General features: G+C 38.4%; 2 protein-coding genes across 3 annotated transcripts in view; one reads left to right on the forward strand and one right to left on the reverse strand.

Annotated features, from left to right (window-relative positions):
* Window positions 1-19,151, reverse strand: part of LOC136040913 (zinc finger protein 271-like) — a 298,248-nt gene that overhangs the window by 66,730 nt on the left and 212,367 nt on the right. The window lies entirely within an intron of this gene.
* The window catches only part of LOC136040917 (zinc finger protein 271-like), a 47,185-nt gene that overhangs the window by 1,499 nt on the left and 26,535 nt on the right, over window positions 1-19,151 (forward strand). For both annotated transcript variants that reach the window (XM_065725336.1, XM_065725335.1), the window contains exon 2: window positions 13,439-13,518. In XM_065725336.1, the coding sequence (XP_065581408.1) occupies window positions 13,449-13,518 (70 nt within the window). In that variant the 5' untranslated portion in view covers window positions 13,439-13,448. The remainder of the gene's footprint in view (window positions 1-13,438; window positions 13,519-19,151) is intronic.

Raw genomic sequence — 19,151 nt, forward strand, 5'->3', positions numbered from 1 at the left:
AATGTTATATAATCCACATGCACTGATTTTCCAGGATTAAGTTGGATAAATAAATTTTATTTTGCTGTTCCTGCTGTTTTCTTCTTCCTTGATGCTGAATTTTCAATTAAAGTATGCATTTTTGGTTGTTTTTGACAAAATAATATTCTATGTTTTCTCAGTATCAAAATTATCTATAGTTAGGTTAGGTAAAAAAGTTCTTAAATTTGAATTTGTGATAGAAGCAATTATTATATTTGTAAAGAACATAAAAAAAGGCATCAAGTGGTATGTTCACTTTATTTCACTTCAACTTACCTTAATCCATCTGAGAGCCTTAAGGTCTTCCAGACCTATAGTGCTCTTGAGTTGATGACTGCCAGTCAAACCTCCACTGCTTCTTCTCGCACTCTTTGTCAAGTTGGTTTTTGAAGGACTAGATGGAAGGAGCACTGACTATTGATTCTTTTAGTTGATTCTAATGGTTTATGACTCTTCTTGAAAAAAATGTTAGGCAAGTTTTCGATCAGGAGCTTGACTTTGGTAGCTTCTTAGAGTGTCCTCTTGTGTTGCGCTGGTTGGCACTGTGTTTGTTGCCAAAGATGCTGACTTTTCATTCTACAGCTTGTAAGTAAGCATCATATTGCTGTGCAAGCATCTTTAAACCAGAGTGGGTAGTTTAAGATACCTGAGGCAGTCCTCATATGAGGTTGATGCTAGACTTTGTATGCATTTTGTTGCTTGTCTCTGTACATTTTCAATGAGCCTCACATCTTGTCAATAAGAAGGATTAGCAAGACACATGCCAAAATTGAGATGGGGTCTGACAAGAGCTTTATATAGTTTTATGAATATAGATGCCTGTCTGCTGTTGATAGTTTGTTTTAGTAGTCCAAAACTAGAACTGCATAGGAAACAACATGCTAGACATGGCTGTGAAATTTAAGTTTATCATCAATGATGACTCCAAGATTCCTTTCTTCTGCTCTGTTCTCTAGTTGCTCTCTTACTTTGGTGGCGGGGTTGTATATTGTGTAGTTTGCCATTGGGTTATTGGTTCCAAGGTGTAATACACAGCATTTTCCTACATTAAATTGGAGAAGCCAGTCTTCAGTCCAAACTTGTAGCTCATCTTTGTTGTGCTGGATACTCTGAGGGTATGCAATATCAAAGAGTTTGGCATCATCAGCAAACAGGTGCATGCCATTGTTAATATGGTTAAACATGTCATTGGTATAAATCAAAAAGAGAGTTGGACCCAGTACTGTCCCCTGCAGTACTCTGCTCATTACTTTGGCCTCATCAGAGTAGATTGGTTGGTCATCTATAGCAAATAAGCACTTCTGGCTTGCAATTTTTAAGGAAATTCATCAGCCAGTCTACAAAAGCCTGATTGATACCAATAGTGGATATGTTGGAGTGCAGTTGACTCTGAGGAACCTTTTCAAAGGCCATAGCAAAGTCCAGGAGGAGCAGGTCAACCTGATGTCCATGGTCAATTAGGTCTGTGATTTCCTTGTATGATTCCAAGAGGTTTGTTTCAATTAATTTCCCTGACTGGAAGCCATGCTGCTTGGGGGACAAGATCTTGTTGGTTGTTAAATGCTTAAGAATTGAATCATTGACTATGAGCTCAAGTATTTTGATGACAACTGAGGTCAGGCTAATAGGCCAATAGTTTTTAGGCTTGGAACAATTACCTTTCTTGAAAACTGGTGTAATGTTGGTTATTTTCCAGTCTGCTTGCAGCTTTCTAGAAGTAAGTGATGTCTGGAAAAGTCTCTTAAGCAGTTCTGCTACAATAGCTGCAGTTTCTTTTATTAGCCTGGGATGTAGATTATCTGGTCCTTGCAATTTGTTAGTATCTAATTTCTGTAAGCATCTGAGAACCTCTGTCAGAAATTGAGTGATTCTTTTCATTGGGGATTTTACAATGTATTCAGGTGAAGAGGGTAAAGGACCATCAGGTTCAGTGGTGAAAACAGAAACAAATTGCTGATTTAATGGGTCTGCAAGCTTGTTGATATTGGTTATTTCTTCATCTTCCTCAGTTACCGGTTTCCTGATGCCTTGTCTATTATGGTCTTGGCTAGAGACATATTGACAAAATTTCTTTGGATTTATCTGCAAGTTTAGATCTGGAGCTTGTGTATAAATCACATGTTAAATTTTAAGTTGGTTCCTGTTCTTTGAAAATTGTTTTTTGTTTTCTGGAGATGTATGCTTTTTGTACTTCTTTCGAAGTCTGTTTTTTTTTGGTTTATTTACTTCTCAATATCTTTTGGCATCGTCGGCAGTGTTTGTGGTTTTGGGATGAGCTTGGTCAAAGTTTGCTGTTCAGCTTTGTTTAGCAGTAATTCTTTGAAGCATTGTCATTGTTGTTCTAAAGAGCCAATTAGGACATCATCTTAGGAGATGTTGCTGAGATCCATTCTAATCTTCTCACAGTCTATGAAGGTTCTTATGATGTAGCTGTTAGTTACTTTGAGGAATGTTGTTTTTATTTCTATGGAACAAGGTTGCTTTTCCTGATTGGGGGCATATACTTAGTATAAAGAAGGGATTCTGGTCTTCTAAGAAATATTAGGTCTAGGAGGCTTGGAAGCTGCCTGCTCATGAAATGGGCTGGTTGGTTGACAATTTGGTGGAGGCATGTATTATGGATCATATCTATGATTGGATTCACAGAATCAGAGGTGACATAGGGGAATTAGTCTTTCCAGGTGATGGCTGGCTGGTTGAAGTCACCTGCAATTAATAGGTCACCCTTATGGGTGTCTGCAATCTTCCAAATAAGCTCAGCTAGCTTTGCTTCTGTTTGCTTGGGCGAAAGTGATGTTAGGCTTCTGTACACACAGCTAATTCTAACAGTAGGATGGCTTTTACTCTGTGGAACTGAAATATTGAAAAATATAGTTTCAGCATAAGGGCATCCACTGGAATGCTCAATAGGGGTGACAACATACAAGGATTTGACTAATGCTAGTGTTCCATGGCAGCAATGACTAGATGATAGATTGGATATAGAAGTGGTAACCTTGCAGATTAACATTTGAGTCTAGGAGCTGGTTTCTTGAGTTCTTAGGACAGACCTCACAAAGGAGTATAGCATCATAGTTATTTGCATAAATCGTAGATTTCAGCTCATTGATTTTGTTAGGAAGTTGGTCAACGTTTGCGATTAGAGCAGAAAAATCTAGAATTACTTGCTTCCTTTTTGAGTTAGATACTTCCTTTTGGTAGTTGTAGATATTTTGGATCAGCTCATCTTCAATGGACATGAAAGTGCTGCAGGATCTACTATTGTTGGTTGGATTGGCGCTTTCATTTCCGAAGGACTTGAAGGACAAATAAGAAAGTTTAGCAATACTAGTTAGTTTATTGATATTCGCTTTATCACTATTTACACTATATACAGGGCTAGCAGTTGGAGCAACTAACATTCCATGGCCTGGTGAGAGTATCCCCCACCTGGGCACACAGAGTTTTTTGGGGCAATCTTTCTGTGGTTGATAGTTAAGTTTGTCTCTCCTAGTTCAGCTTGGTGTCTGAGTTCAGCAGCTAAGACTTTTTTTTTCTTCTGGTTTTCACGTCATGCATCTGCCCTAAACTGAATTTCTTGACATAGCTTGTAAGATCTTTGTAGAATGCATTTTTTCAAGTTTAGATTTTGGACAGAGAAAAGAATGGGAGGTGGTTGGCTGTGGGTTGATTCTAGTTTGTTCCTGCTTGTCCAATGAGTTGCTGAGTGGTCCATTTGTAAGTCAAAAATGTGAACAACAAAAATTTTCACTAGGCTACCCATTAGGCTATTATAAGCCAGTTTGGCCTTCTTGTTTTTTGCAGTAAGTAAGTAAGTAATAAGTGAAAGTAAGTGGTAAATAAGTAGAGTAAGTAATAAACTTTTTCAGCTTTATTAAATTATTTAGTTTTCTTAATCATTAAAACCATCAATAAGCCTTTCATCAGAGTAATTTTGAAAGCACTTGGCTTAAGGCAAGGTTTGCAGCTAAACTGACATGCATTTTCCTGGGTCCTAGTTTAGGCTTTACATATGATTGAGAAACTGTTGCTTTTTTAATATAACAAAAGCCTGTATTCTGCAATTTTATCATACATGGATTGCTTCAGCTAAATTCTAGGCACTAAAAAAAAACATTAAAAATAAAAGAAAAAAATTATTTTATGAAAGCTGTGAAACTGATCTGAGAGACTTGAGTCTCCTCTTGACAGCAATGTCAGTTGAGATTTCTTTCAATATGACTAATTTTCTTTTTTCTCAGCACTTCACCATTAGCTGCAACTACTTTCAACATAGCAATTATTATTTCATCTCAGCTTCAAACTAAAAAGAACAAATAATTTTCCTTTATAGCAGCTTTTTTTTCTTTATATATCACTCATCAAGTACCTAGATCATTAGTAAAACACTCAGTCAGACAGAGTTCACATACAAATCAATCCCTATTACATCACTGTCAACACAGTATTATCAACATCAGATAAAATCTTTTTCTCTGCCACTTTCACATATAAACTTAATTAACAAGTCTATCATCATATACTTCAAGCATTCATCATTAATCAAAATTCCTAATGCAAGCCGCACTGAAAGCTGTCCTAAATTTTCCTATTTACACAACAATCTCATTTAGTTTCTTAAATTTTTATATTCTTTGCAATCAACAACATAATGGAAAATACTTTCTATCTCACTACAATTATCACACTGAGGACTTTCAGCTTTTCCTATGATAAACAACCTATGCTTAATACCTACATGGGTCACCCAAAAATGGAACATTAAGCAACCATATTTTCTTTGTAATCTACTTTAATTTTTCATATCAAAACCATATTTCTTTTTCTAGATAACAGCTATATTACTACTATTGTCCCTCATTTCCTCAAAATTTTTTGGTAAATCCTTCTAACCATCTCTCTAATCTGTATATATGGTTCTGTAGGAGGTGTAAGAAATAAATTTTGTGCGGCCTTTTTGGCATATTTATCTGCTTTTTCATTACCCATCACCCCCACATGGGCTGGTTACCACAAAAATTGTATCACTACTCCTATCTCAACAATCTTCAGAATAGAGCTATAATACTTATGGACCTCATCCTTTGTTTTTTTTTTTGGGGGGGGGGAATTCTTTAGGGACTGGAGGGCTGATTTTGAGTTACTGCATATGAGGAACTCATTTCGGATTTGATCACTTTCACTAATTTTTTTTGGCACTTGGTATTAACCAAGTGACATATAGCAATTGCAAATTCTGTTGGTCTGTTGGTCCCAGTTTTGCTACTCTAGGCACTTCCAGGTAAGCTAGGACGATGAAATTTGGCAGGCGTATCAGGGACCGGACCAGATTAAATTAGAAATAGTCGTTTTCCCGATTTGACCATCTGGGGGGGGGGGGAGTGGGGGTTCTGTTAATTCAGAAAAAAAATGAAAAATTGAAGTATTTTTAACTTACGAACGGTTGATCAGATCTTAATGAAATTTGATGTTTGGAAGGATATCGTGTCTCAGAGCTGTTATTTTAAATCCCGACCGGATCTGGTGATATTGGGGGGGGGGAGTTGGGAGGGGGAAACCTAAAATCTTGGAAAACACTTAGAGTGGAGGGATCAGGATGAAACTTGGTGGGAAAAATAAGCACAAGTCCTAGATACATGATTGACATAATCGGAACGGATCCGCTCTCTTTGGGGTAGTTGGGGGGGGGGGGGGGGTAATTCTGAAAAATTAAAAAAACGAGGTATTTTTAACTTACGAACAGGTGATTGGGTCTCAATGAAATTTGATATTTAGAAGGATATCGTGTCTCAGAGCTCTTATTTCAAATCCCGATCAGATCTGGTGACATTGGGAGGGGGAAACCTAAAACTTGGAAAACACTTAGAGTGGAGGGATTGGGATGAAACTTGGTGGGAAAAATAGGCACAATTCCTAGATATATGATTGATATAACCTGAACGGATCCGCTCTCTTTGGGGTAGTCGGGAGGGGGGGTTATTCTGAAAAACTAGAAAAAATGAGGTATTTTTAACTTACGAAGGAGTGATCGGATCTTAATGAAATTTCATATTTAGAAGGACCTCGTAACTCAGATCTCTTATTTTAAATCTCAACCGAATCCAGCGTAATTGGGGGGGGGGGGGCAGTTGGGGGGTACCGGAAATCTTTGAAAATACTTAAAGCAGTGAGATCAGGATGAAACTGGATGGAAAGAATAAAAACCTGTCTAAGATACGTGACTGACGTAACCGGACCGGATCTGCTCTCTTTGGTGGAGTTGGGGGGGGGGGGTAATTTTGAAAATTGAGGTATTTGTAACTTACGAAAGGGTGACCAGATCTTAATGAAATTTGATATTTAGAAGGATCTTGTGCTTTAAAGCTCTAATTTTGAATTCCGATCAGATCCTGTGACATTGGGGGGATTGGAGGGGGAAACCGGAATTATTGGAAAACGTGAAAATTGGGGTATTTTTATCTTACGAATAGGTGATCAGATCTTAATGAAATTTGATATTTAGAAAGAATTCATGTCTCAGAGCTCTTATTTCAAATCCCGACCTGATTTTTTGACATTGGGGGGAGTTGGAGGGGGAAATCTTGGAAAACACTTTGAGTGGAGGAATTGGGATGAAGCTTGGTGGATATAATATGCAAATGTCCTTGATACGTGATTGACGGAACCGTACTGGATTCGCTCTCTTTGGGGGAGTTTGGGGGATGGGTTCAGTGATTCGGCGAGTTTGGTGCTTCTGGACGTGCTAGGGCGTATCAGGGAGCTGCACAAATTGACTTGATAAAGTCGTTTTCCCAGATTCGACCATCTGGGGGGTTAAAGGGAGAGGAAAAATAAGAAAAAATTAGGTATTTATAACATACGAGTGGGTGATCGGATATTACTGAATTTTGATATTTAGAAGGACATCGTGACTCAGAGCTCTTATTTTCCTTTTAAATCAATCTATTGATTCATAGAATTTTGTTAGAGCTCATACCATATGATCTCTTGGCTCTTAGCTCTTCATGCCTCGTCACAAGTGCCATATGAGCTCTTAGCTCTTGTTCAAATACCCATTCTAGTGCACTTTCAATTGCTTTTATTTCTGCCTCAAAGACAGTTGATTCTTTGCTAAGTGGATTTGTTATCTCTGTATCAAATTCTGGAACCACTGCTGAGCAGCCCACTCCTGAACCATATCTGAATGGGCATTAAAATCACCAGTAATTATAAAAGACTCTTTGTCTTTAATCACTTTTTTCATTTATTAAATATTTCCTCTGTTTGTCGTTCATTTCCATCAGGGTTATATACATTAACAATAACTATTGTATCCTTCTTACCCAGGAATACTCGGCAAGCTTCCATCTCAATTTGATAACTTGTAATTTCTTCAATATCTAATTTTTGAAACATCAATTACTTTTTAATACAAATCAATATTCCTCCTCTTGACTGTTCTGCTCTATCTTTGCTTATTACATCATAATTTCTAAGTCTACATGAATACTGGGGTTGTAGCCATGTTTCTTGAAAGGACCCAACATTGATTTTTTCTATTTCTAAATTGTAATCTAATAAATCCTTATTTCCGTTTCGAAATAGATCAGATGTTAAAAGAGATCCAGACTATTTTAGCTGAACAGATCTCAAAGGCGTACCACAACTATAGAAAAATATATACAGATGGATCTGTCCAGAGGGAAAGAGCTGGAGCAGGAGCATGTATCCCATCCCTGAATTTGAACATCTATTCTCCTCTCCCATTGGGATCTTCTATCTTGTTTGCTGAATTATGTGCCATCCGCCTGGTCTTGGATGCACTTATAAATTATAACATGGAATCTGAAAATATACTCTATCTCTCCAACTCTAAATCATCATTATTATTGATCCAAAATATTAATAGAATTGCTAATGACAAGGATTTATATAATATTAGAAGACATCTTTTTAATCTTAAGATCAAAGGAAATGAAGTTTATTTTCAACATGTTCCTAGTCATAAAGGCATCAAATATAATGATATGGCTGATTCTCTAGCAGCAAAGGCTTCCATGTCAATTCCTAGTCCTTCCTCTGACCTCAATTCACAAGATTTTATCAGGCAAAGATCCAATGTTAATCAAAGTAAATTAATTTTATCTTCATTTCATACAAGATTAAATACAGTAATATATTACTGGCTGAATTCAGGTGCCCTACTTCTAAGTAGCTTGTTATTTAAGTGGAAGCTACATCATTCCCTTTATGCCGAGTCTGCTTTTCAGCAGATGAAACAATCCAGCATATATTATTTGTTTGCCAGGCTCAGAGTGAGGAGACTATTGATCTTAAGCATTTCTGCTCCTTGTCTAAGATTCCAAATACTTATACAGCTATAAGGAAAAAAAACTTTATTCCTCACGCCCCTCAATACAAAATTTCTATACAACTGACACCTTTTTAAAAGAAAAATGTTATGGCAGGGCGAAGAGCGGATCGACTGTGGCACGATTTCCATTTAAAGTCGTCCTACGTTAAAAGTCTCGAGATATGGTATGTTTATGTTTAGGCTGTTGGAGAAGGCTTCCAGTGATTTCATCTTTTCTACTGGGAATGGTAGTTTGTTCTAGATCCTGATGACCCGGGGTATGAACGAATGATGGTAAGAATTAGATCTTGCAATCTTCATCTTCACGGGCTCCAATTGCAGACTGTGCGATCTTGTGTTGCTTTGGGGAATTTTTTGAACAAGCTTGTCTTTTACGTTCCCAAAATTCTCATGAACTATCTTGAAGATGGTTTTTAAGTCTAAGATCGTTCTTCTTGTCTCAAGTTTATGGAGAGTGAGCCTTCTTAGAGCTTCGTCATACGGAAGGTTTCTGAATCCTTGAAGTCCTTTTACAAAGCGTTTCTGGACCCGTTCTATTCTGTCAATATCCTTTTTGAGATATGGCGACCAGATGACAGTGGCGTATTCAAGCTGTGGCCTGACGTAGCTTGTGTATGCTGATATCTTTGAGTGATTGTCAAGGTATCGTAGGGATTGACTGAGTAGCCAGAGAGTATTCGACGCTTTACGCACAACCAGGCCGATATGCTTTTCTGGTTTGAGGTCCAAGCTCAGAATTACACCTAGGTCCTTTTCACTGGTGGATTTTGTCAGGTCGACACCTTTCATTTTGTATGAGTACATCGGATTTTGGCAGCCAAAATGGACGACAGAGCATTATGCTAAATTTGGTGAAAGTTGCCATTCTTTGAGCTTCTCTGTCATGGCATCCAAGTCGCTTTGGATTTGTGATGATGCACTAGCTTCTCCCAGGAGCTTCGTATCGTCTGCAAACAGGCCGAAGTCGGTTTGGGAAATGTCATTTATGCAAATGTCTATGTACATGACGAACAAGACTGGGCCGAGAACACTACCTTGTGGGACGCCACTGGTTGCATCTGTCCATGTGGATAGTGTGTCTGCAACCTTGACTGCTATTTTTCTATCATTCAGGTACGCTGAGAGCCAATTTTTTAGCTGTCCTTTGATACCATAGATTTCTAGGCAGTGGATGAGTTTTCGCAAGGATATTCGGTCGAAGGCCTTAAGTAGATCGATTTGGATAATATCTATTGGAATCCCACGGTCAAGGGTAGACTGGATGTAGTCGTGTATCACTACTAGTTGGGAAACAGTAGAACGATTTTTACGGAAGCCATGCTGATGATCTGAGATGAGGTTGTTCAATCCGAGGTGTGAGTTTAAGTTTTCCACTATGACCCTTTCCATGATTTTCAGGAAAGGTGAAGTAAGGCTGATCGGGCGATATTTCTCCGGGTCACTCCGTTTCCCTTTTCCTTTGAAAATAGGTGTTACATGGGATAGCTTCCAAAGAGTAGGAAACTTGCATTGCTTGAATGAGATTTGGAAAAGTATTGCCAGAGGTTCACATAGCTCGTCTCTCACTTCTTTCAGGATGAAGGACGGGATGCCATCAGGATTGCTTTAGACGCTTTCATGCCAAGAATTAGCATATCGATGGCCGGCTCCTGGATCAAAGCCCTGCTTTGACTTACTTGTCTATTTGGCCCTGGTGCCATTGTGGGACCTTGGTCTGCCACGGAATCTCGTAGTCTCAAGAGTAGCTTTGATACGTTCCTTTTCGAGCAGCTTGTACACTCGTACTTAAACAATTGTGAGTCGTTGTCAAGCTGCTTAATCGCTAGGAATAGATCTGCGTGCAATGATCTGCATCCAGCGTGCTCTCATTCTGAGCAGAAAAAGCACTGCAATGATGAGCAATGTTCTGCCACTTTGTGACAGTACGAGCAGTCGGCAGTTTTACATTGTTGGGATGTGGAAGTTGACTGAGAAGAATCCAAGCCTGTGAATACTGGGATCGGAGTTCCTGGTGGATGAGTGACCGAGCGTCCATCGGCTGGTTTTAAAGTGGATTTGTTTGTACTGGAGTGCTTTTGGGGGTGCCAGATTTAGATTTGCATTTCTGACAGAGCCACTTTCCCTTCAGTTTTTCCATTATATCTTTGTTGTACGTTACTGAGGCACAATTAAAGTGAAACCAGCTGCAGTACTCTCTGCACTCTATTCCACCCTGAGCTCTTGTAACGTTCTTTTTGCATTTAGGGCAGTTATTTGCCATGGTTCACGGTCTTATCAAGAAGCCGAGAGATATCAACTCGTCACGGGGTTTTTAAAACTTGGGAGGGGGGATTTCGGACCTGTGGGAAGTGCAGATACCAGAATCGCCTATCCCCGGCAGTTTAAGGATGGATATCCAGCCGGTACCAATACGGCCCTTTGTGTTCGTTATCGCTCTCTTCTGCACAGGTTTTTCCGAATATAAGAGATAAACGACTTAATGAAAGGTTTCTCCAAATGTAGAAGACAAACAACAACTCAGTGTACTTACTTTGCAGACTTTTGGAAAACAGGTACTTGGTAACTATAGACCGGTGCTATATGAAGAGCCACAAAGATGAAATTGGCGATGTAGATGGTGAGCTAGCAAATATGAGAAATAAAAGATGGCGCTGATAAAAACATCCATAGAAAAAGACCTATACTAGGAATTGGAGAAGGTCTCTTAAATTCTCCTTAGCTAAAAATCTATTGTTAGAGTGTCGAAATCATGGGAAATTGATCATAAGATATTTAAGGCAGCAATTGATATCTTGAAGAAGAGAAATATTGTTTAAGAATGATTAATGCTTGAAGAAGTCAATTTTTAAAAAGACGTGATTTATCCATAGTTTTTGATTATGCAGAAGAGAGCGGGAATGAGTAGGAAGAGCCGTATTGGTACCAGCCGGCCTAGTGGCCTTAAACTGCTGGGAACAGGTAGCTCAGGTACTCACACTTCCCACAATCAATAACAGTGTATTATTGTTCATAATTGCACATATTCATTGTTTGCAGACTGGAGAAGAATAGTGTTTCCAGTGGCTAGTTTTTCTGGAGAAGAAGTCAAAGATGTGAAAGGACTTGCGGTTAGTCCATATACCTCCCTACAATTTTTAGAACTGGAACTGAACATCACCTTCATTGTGAATTATTTGCTAGATTCCAAACTTCTTTAATATTGATTTGAACTTGGAACAGTGAGTGCATAAGATGACATAACTTCACAATCCTATCTTTCATTTGTAATTCATTGATTTCTATCACTTCTGGCACTTTAGATACAAATAACAGTAGCTGTTGAAGGGTCTTTTTAGGTTCAAGGAGGGATTGCTCTTTCACAGCCTTCTTATTCAGTGCATCTGCATAACTCTGGCATGCCCTAGCTGCTCTTTTCATTGGTAAATTTTTGGCAACTGAAATTTTTATGATTTCACGGTTTTCTTGGCGGGTTGGGCAGCTACCAGATGTTGTTGAATGATTTTTCCCACAGTTAGCACAGACATACTTTTTTTATTTTCCAGACTTTTGTTTCTAGTTTTAAGGGACATTCTTTAGAAGCATGTTTGTTTGCACATCTGAAGCATACAGCATGTGGTGACCTACATTTTTCTTGAGTAAGGCCATACTTTTGACACTTGAAGCATTGTATCATTGGTTAGTTGTACCTCTCAATATTCCTTCTTCTTCCATAAAGCCAAATACTCTGGGGAAGAGAGTTGCCCTCAAATGCAACACCAATACTCAGGCTATCTTCTAATCTTTTGGTCTCTCAATTGTATCTTTTCAACCTCTTTAGTTTCTTAATTTCAATATTAATTTCTGCCCTGAGGTCAGCAAGTCTTCTTTTGTATAATCTAGGTCTATTTGCTTAATTACACCATAGCTGACCTGTCTTTTCTCTTCAGCTGCTACATCAACATTGTCAAACTTCTTTATTTTCATTAAAGTATCCAATACAGTTTGTGATTTAACATATACATATAGCCTATTCCTATCATAGATTGAGTAAAAGTCAAACTTTTCTGTTTGAAGAATTTTCTTTAGTTCTAGAGGGATTTCTCTGTCTGATGGAAGTTTTACCTGTGACGTGAAAACCAATGTTAGATTAGCCACTGATTCACTGCTTACAAAATCAGTAGTTATCTCTGTTCTATTATTCCTTGTACTGAATTTCTCTAAAAATCTTTTCACTATAGGAGGTTTTACAGTTTTAGAGGTTTCTTGCTCAAGAGGTGAGCCACTTTTCTTAACATTTCTTTCTAGCACATCAATAATCCCTTCAGCCTCCATAGGATTTACAACATTTGTGATGTCCTCCTCTTCTTCTTGGGGGAGGGGAGGATAATGAACTGATAACCCTGACAATCTATTATGGACACACTTACTGAAGGTACAAATTGTAAGTTCAGGGTTTGGGGTGTATGATATAAATGACCTTGATGACTTGTATATGGCAGAGGTGTATAATAATCTGTGCGGGCCCTTGTGTTTCCTGATATGTTGACTGAGGATATTGTAAGTGAAAATTTTTAGGTGGGTGATGGGGCTGTCCTGAGTATACTGGAAACGATGGGGTGTGAGGTGGTGAGTATGCTATGTGTGGAGGTGAGAATGATGTTTGTGGAGATGAGAATCCTATTTGTGCTGGTGTTGACCCTGTTTTGGCTATGTGGTTTGTCTGTTGTGGATGGCTAGTACCCACTGTGATACTTCCCCCAGGGGGAACCCCCATTAAAGGGTGGGAATTCATTAATGAATCCTAATCCAATTATTCTAAACGCTCTTACCCAAATTAAAAATTTATAATACCGATAAATCTGAAAATAAACCTGGGCAAAAATAAATTTTTTGGTTTTACCACGTTGGTCCGTTTTCATCCCACAGAAGCTGTGAAAAACTAGAAAAAAAAATACCAGTTTGAAAATCTATCATAGTGAATACATAACAATCTGTATGTTTTGTTGCTAGTTTAAAACTGGAGTGCCATTTCTAAGTGTTGCTGATAGTATTATATGTTTTATGGCTGACATTAATTTATTTCAGAGATAATATTATGGATGTGCCTCAAACCCCAAACATGGCTGAGCCTATTATTATTCCTGGGGCTGTTGTTGTTAAAAAAGGTAAGTTATGCAATAAAAATTTTGGTAAAAAGCTGAAAAGAAAGCTGCTTTTCTTTAGCTTTGCTTTTTGTTAGTCCTCAGTAAAAATAACAAAAAAGAAAGAACATGCAACTGCATAATAGCTAGGTAGTGAAAGGGTTATTTTGCTATACAAAAGCCTAAATTATTAGTTACATTTTTTTCAGTTTGGGAAGACAACAAGTCTTTAAGATGAAAAACTTTGTTTTACTTTTTCCTGTTTTCGGGTATAAACAAGTAAGAAAAATTAGAAAGCAATAAGAAAAAAGCATTCCTACTGAAGACTATTTTGTATGTCAGCCACAATAATTATGTATTAATTATAAGGACTAGTTTTATTATAATTATCTATAATAATGCAATTATATATTAATTATAGGGACTAGTTTCTTTCTCTTACAATAAGCATTTTTAAAACCAAATTACATTCATCCTTTTTCATAACATTACTTGATGTTTGTTTGTTTCCTGTGATTTGTAAATAAATCAAGAAAAAGAGTTTATGATAAGGTACATGCTGGTGACTAAAGAGGATACACCAAGCAATCCTCTTTTTTTAGTTACCACTAACCACCCTTCTTATTAGCTAACATCAAGTTGTTGGTTTTTATTGTGTAACATTTATTATTGTCTTGCCATTTTTATCTTTATTATTTCCTTGGCAAAGGGCACAGAATTCCATCTTTTTTTTTTGTTTTTTTTAATTAGTCCAAATTCTGTCAAGTTTCCCAGTTTTCCCAAACTTGTTATCAAGAGATATTCAGATGTTTCTATTTTTATATATTGCAGTCAAAAGATTTTGAGTAGGAGGGGTAGAAAAAAGTTGATTTTTCAAAAAAAAATTAGTAGATTTTAGACAACTTCTATTTCCCACCCTACTTGTATTTACTTATTTTCCCTACACTCCTTTTTTATGGCACTTGGTATTAATCAAGTGACATATAGCAATCGCAAATTCTGTTGGTCTCTCGGTCCCGGTTTTGCTACTTTAGGCACTTCCAGGTAAGCTAGGACGATGAAATTTGGTAGGTGTACCAGGGACCGGACCAGATTAAATTATAAATAGACGTTTTACCGATTTGACCATCTGGGGGGGGGGGGGGGGGTTAGGGGGCCCGTTTATTCGGAAAAAATGGAAAAATAGAAGTATTTTTAACTTACGAACGGCTGATCAGATCTTGATGAAATTTGATTTTTGGAAGGATATCGTGTCTCAGAGCTGTTATTTTAATTCCCGATCGGATCTGGTGACATTTGGGGGGGGGGGAGTTGGGAGGGAGAAACCTAAAACTTGGAAAACACTTAGAGTGGAGGGATCGGGATGAAACATGGTGGGAAAAATAAGCACACGTCCTAGATACATGATTGACATAACCGGAACGGATCCGCTCTCTTTGGGGTAGTTTGGGGGGGGGGGGTTAATTCTGAAAAATTAGAAAAAATGAGGCATTTTTAACTTACGAACGGGTGATCGGATCTCATTGAAATTTGATATTTAGAAGGATATCGTGTCTCAGAGCTCTTATTTTAAATCCCGACCGGATCTGGTGACATTTTGGGGAGGTGGGATGGGGAAACCTAAATCTTGGAAAACACTTAGAGTGGAGGGATCGGGATGAAACTTGGTGGGAAAATAAGCACAAGTCCTAGATACATGATTGACATAACCGGAACAGATCCGCTCTCTTTGGGGTAGTTGGGGGGGGGGGGCTAATTCTGAAAAATTAAAAAAATGAGGTATTTTTAACTTACGAACAGGCGATCGGATCTTAGTGAAATTTGATGTTTGGAAGAATATCATGTCTCAGAGCTGTTATTTTAAATCCCGACCGGATCTGGTGACATTGGGGTTGGGGGTTTTGGGAGGGAATCTTGAAAAATACTTAGAGTGGAGGGATCGGGATGAAACTTGGTGGGAAAAATAAGCACTAGTCCTAGATACATGATTGACATAACCGGAACAGATCCGCTCTCCTTGGGGTAGTTGGGGGGGGGGGGGCTAATTCTGAAAAATTAAAAAAATGAGGTATTTTTAACTTCCGAACGGGTGATCGGATCTTAGTGAATTTTGATGTCTGGAAGAATATCGTGTCTCAGAGCTGTTATTTTAAATCCCGACCGGATCTGGTGACATTGGGGGGGGGAGTTGGGAGGGGAAACCTAAAACTTGGAAAACACCTAGAGTGGAGTGATCAGGATGAAACTTGATGGGGAAAATAAGCACAAGTCCTAGATACATGATTGACATAACTGGAACGGATCCGCTCTCCTTGGGGTAGTTGGGGGGGAAACTAATTCTGAAAAATTAAAAAAATGAGGTATTTTTAACTTACGAACGGGTGATCGGATCTTAGTGAAATTTGATGTTTGGAAGGATATCGTGTCTCAGAGCTCTTTTTTTAAATCCCGACCGGATCTGGTGACATTGGGGTTTGGGGGGTTGGGAGGGAATCTTGGAAAACACTTAGAGTGGAGGGATCGGGATGAAACTTGGTGGGAAAAATAAGCACAAATCCTAGATACATGATTGACATAACCGGAACGGATCCGCTCTCTTTGGGGTAGTTTGGAGGGGGTGGTTAATTCTGAAAAATTAGAAAAAATGAGGTATTTTTAACTTACGAACGGGTGATCGGATCTTAATGAAATTTGATATTTAGAAGGATATCGTGTCTCAGAGCTTTTATTTTAAATCCCGACCGAATCTGGTGACATTTTGGGGAGTTGGGATGGGGAAACCTAAATCTTGGAAAACACTTAGAGTGGAGGGATCGGGATGAAACTTGATGGGAAAAATAAGCACAAGTCCTAGATACATGATTGACATAACCGGAACAGATCCGCTCTCTTTGGGGTAGTTGGGGGGGGGGGGCTAATTCTGAAAAATTGAAAAAATGAGGTATTTTTAACTTACGAACGGGTGATCGGATCTTAGTGAAATTTGATTTTTAGAAGAATATTATGTGTCAGAGCTGTTATTTTAAATCCCGACCGGATCTTGTGACATTGGGGTTGGGGGGGTTGGGAGGGAATCTTGGAAAACACTTAGAGTGGAGTGATCGGGATGAAACTTGATGGGAAAAATAAGCACAAGTCCTAGATACATGATTGACATAACCGGAACTGATCCGCTCTCTTTGGGGTAGTTGGAGGGGGGGCTAATTCTGAAAAATTAAAAAATGAGGTATTTTTAACTAACGAACGGGTGATCGGATCTTAGTGAATATTGATGTTTGGAAGAATATCGTGTCTCAGAGCTGTTATTTTAAATCCCGATCGGATCTGGTGACATTGGGGGGGGAGTTGGGAGGGGAAACCTAAAACTTGGAAAACACCTAGAGTGGAGTGATCGGGATGAAACTTGATGGGAAAAATAAGCACAAGTCCTAGATACATGATTGACATAACTGGAACGGATCTGCTCTCTTTGGGGTAGTTGGGGGGGGGGGCTAATTCTGAAAAATTAAAAAAATGAGGTATTTTTAACTTACGAACGGGTGATCGGATCTTAGTGAAATTTGATGTTTGGAAGGATATCGTGTCTCAGAGCTCTTATTTTAAATCCCGACCGGATCTGGTGACATTGGGGTTTGGGGGGTTGGGAGGGAATCTTGGAAAACACTTAGAGTGGAGGGATCGCGATGAAACTTGGTGGGAAAAATTAGAAAAAAATTAGGTATTTTTAACTTACAAACGGGCGATTGGATCTCAATGAAATTTAATATTTAGAAGGATATCATGTCTCAAAGCTCTTATTTTAAGTCCCGACCGGATCTGGCGATACTGGGGGGAGTTTGGGGTGGGGAACCTAAAATCATGGAAAACAGTTAGATTGGAGGGATCGGGATGAAAATTTGTGAGAAAAATAAGCAGAAGTGCTAGATACGTGATTAACATAATTGGAACGGATCCGCTCTATTGGGAGGGGGGGGGGAGTTAATTCTGAAAAATTAGAAAAAATGAAGTATTTTTAACTTACGAAGTTGTGATCGTATCTTCATAAAACTTCATATTTAGAAGGACCTCGTGACTCAGATCTCTTATTTTAAATTTCAACTGGATCCAGCGTAATTAGCGGGGGGGGGGGGCAGTTGAGGGGAACCGGAAATCTTAGAAAATACTTAAAGCGGTGAGATCAGAATGAAACTGGATGGGAAGAATAAGAACCTGTCTAAGACACGTGAATGACATAATCGGACCGGATCCGCTCTCGTTGGGGGGGGGGGGGGGTAAGTTTGAAAATTGAGGCATTTTTAACTTACGAAAGGGTGACTAGATCTTAATGAAATTTGATATTTAGAAGGGTCTTGGGCTTTAAAGCTCTAATTTTAAATTCTGACCAGATCCTGTGACATTAGGGGGAGTTGGAGGGGGAAATATTGGAAAACATTTGGATAGGAGGAATCGGGATGAAGCTTGGTGGATAGAATAAGCAAATGTCCTTGATACGTGATTCACCGAACCGTACTGGATTCGCTCTCTTTGGGGGGGGGGTTCATTGATTTGGCGAGTTTGGTGCTTCTGGACGTGCTAGGACGATGAAAATTGGTGGGCGTGTCAGGGAGCTGCACAAATTGACTTGATAAAGTTGTTTTCCAAGGTTCGACCATCTGGGGGGTTAAAGGGAGAGGAAAAATTAGGTATTTATAACATACGAGTCGGTGATCGGATCTTACTGAATTTTGATATTTAGAAGGACATCGTGACTCAGAGCTCTTATTTTAAATCCTGACCGGCATTATGCCTCTTATTTTCTTTTTAAATCAATCTATTGATTCATAGAATTTCGCTAGAGCTCATACCATATGATCTCTTGGCTCTTAGCTCGTCTTGCCTCGTCACAAGTACCATATGAGCTCTTAGCTCTTGTTTTTATAAATATGTGGTATTTGTTCAGTTAAGCTAAGCATGATTATCTAATAGATAGCCTACCAAAGATATTCCATGCTTTATTTTTCAGGAAAAATTGTCTATATGTTTATTGTAAATACTATTTTTATCACATGGATTTATTGTTAATTTTAGTCGATACTTGTTCTAAGATTTAAGCTCAAGACCTATTGAATCTGATGATAGTTTAACGTCAATTAGTCTGATTTGTATGTTTGTTGTGTCTTAAAATTGCAAGCTTGCCTCTAGGCCATATTTGTGTTTGTGGGGGGGGGGTAGAAAAAATGATTCATATAATTAGTAATAATCTTTCAATTATTTCATTAGAAGTGGGAGGGAACAGATTTCAATTATCAGCTATGGTAATTCAATGTTTCTGAAACAGGAAGTGGGGTACCTATTTTCTCTCATGTATATGCACATGTTGTCTAAAATCATTTTACCAGTATGGAATCCAAAACAAAATGAATGAAAGATGTAGAAATAGAATTAATTAATCAATTATATTGTTTGATGCTAAATGAAACTGGGACTAGCATTCAAAGGAAAAAGGCACATTGCCACTGGCTTTTTATGCTAGACGATTAGCCAACTCATTAGCCTATCAACTCCATAACCTGTGGAAGAATTTTCAGGACTTTTTTTCAACCCTAATTTTAGACATTTTGTGTTGGTCATTTGCTAAAGATAGTTTGATTTCTGTCATTATTCTTTCTTGGGGCCAT

Source organism: Artemia franciscana, chromosome 21 (assembly GCF_032884065.1).
Source record: "Artemia franciscana chromosome 21, ASM3288406v1, whole genome shotgun sequence".
NCBI lineage: Eukaryota > Metazoa > Arthropoda > Branchiopoda > Anostraca > Artemiidae > Artemia > Artemia franciscana.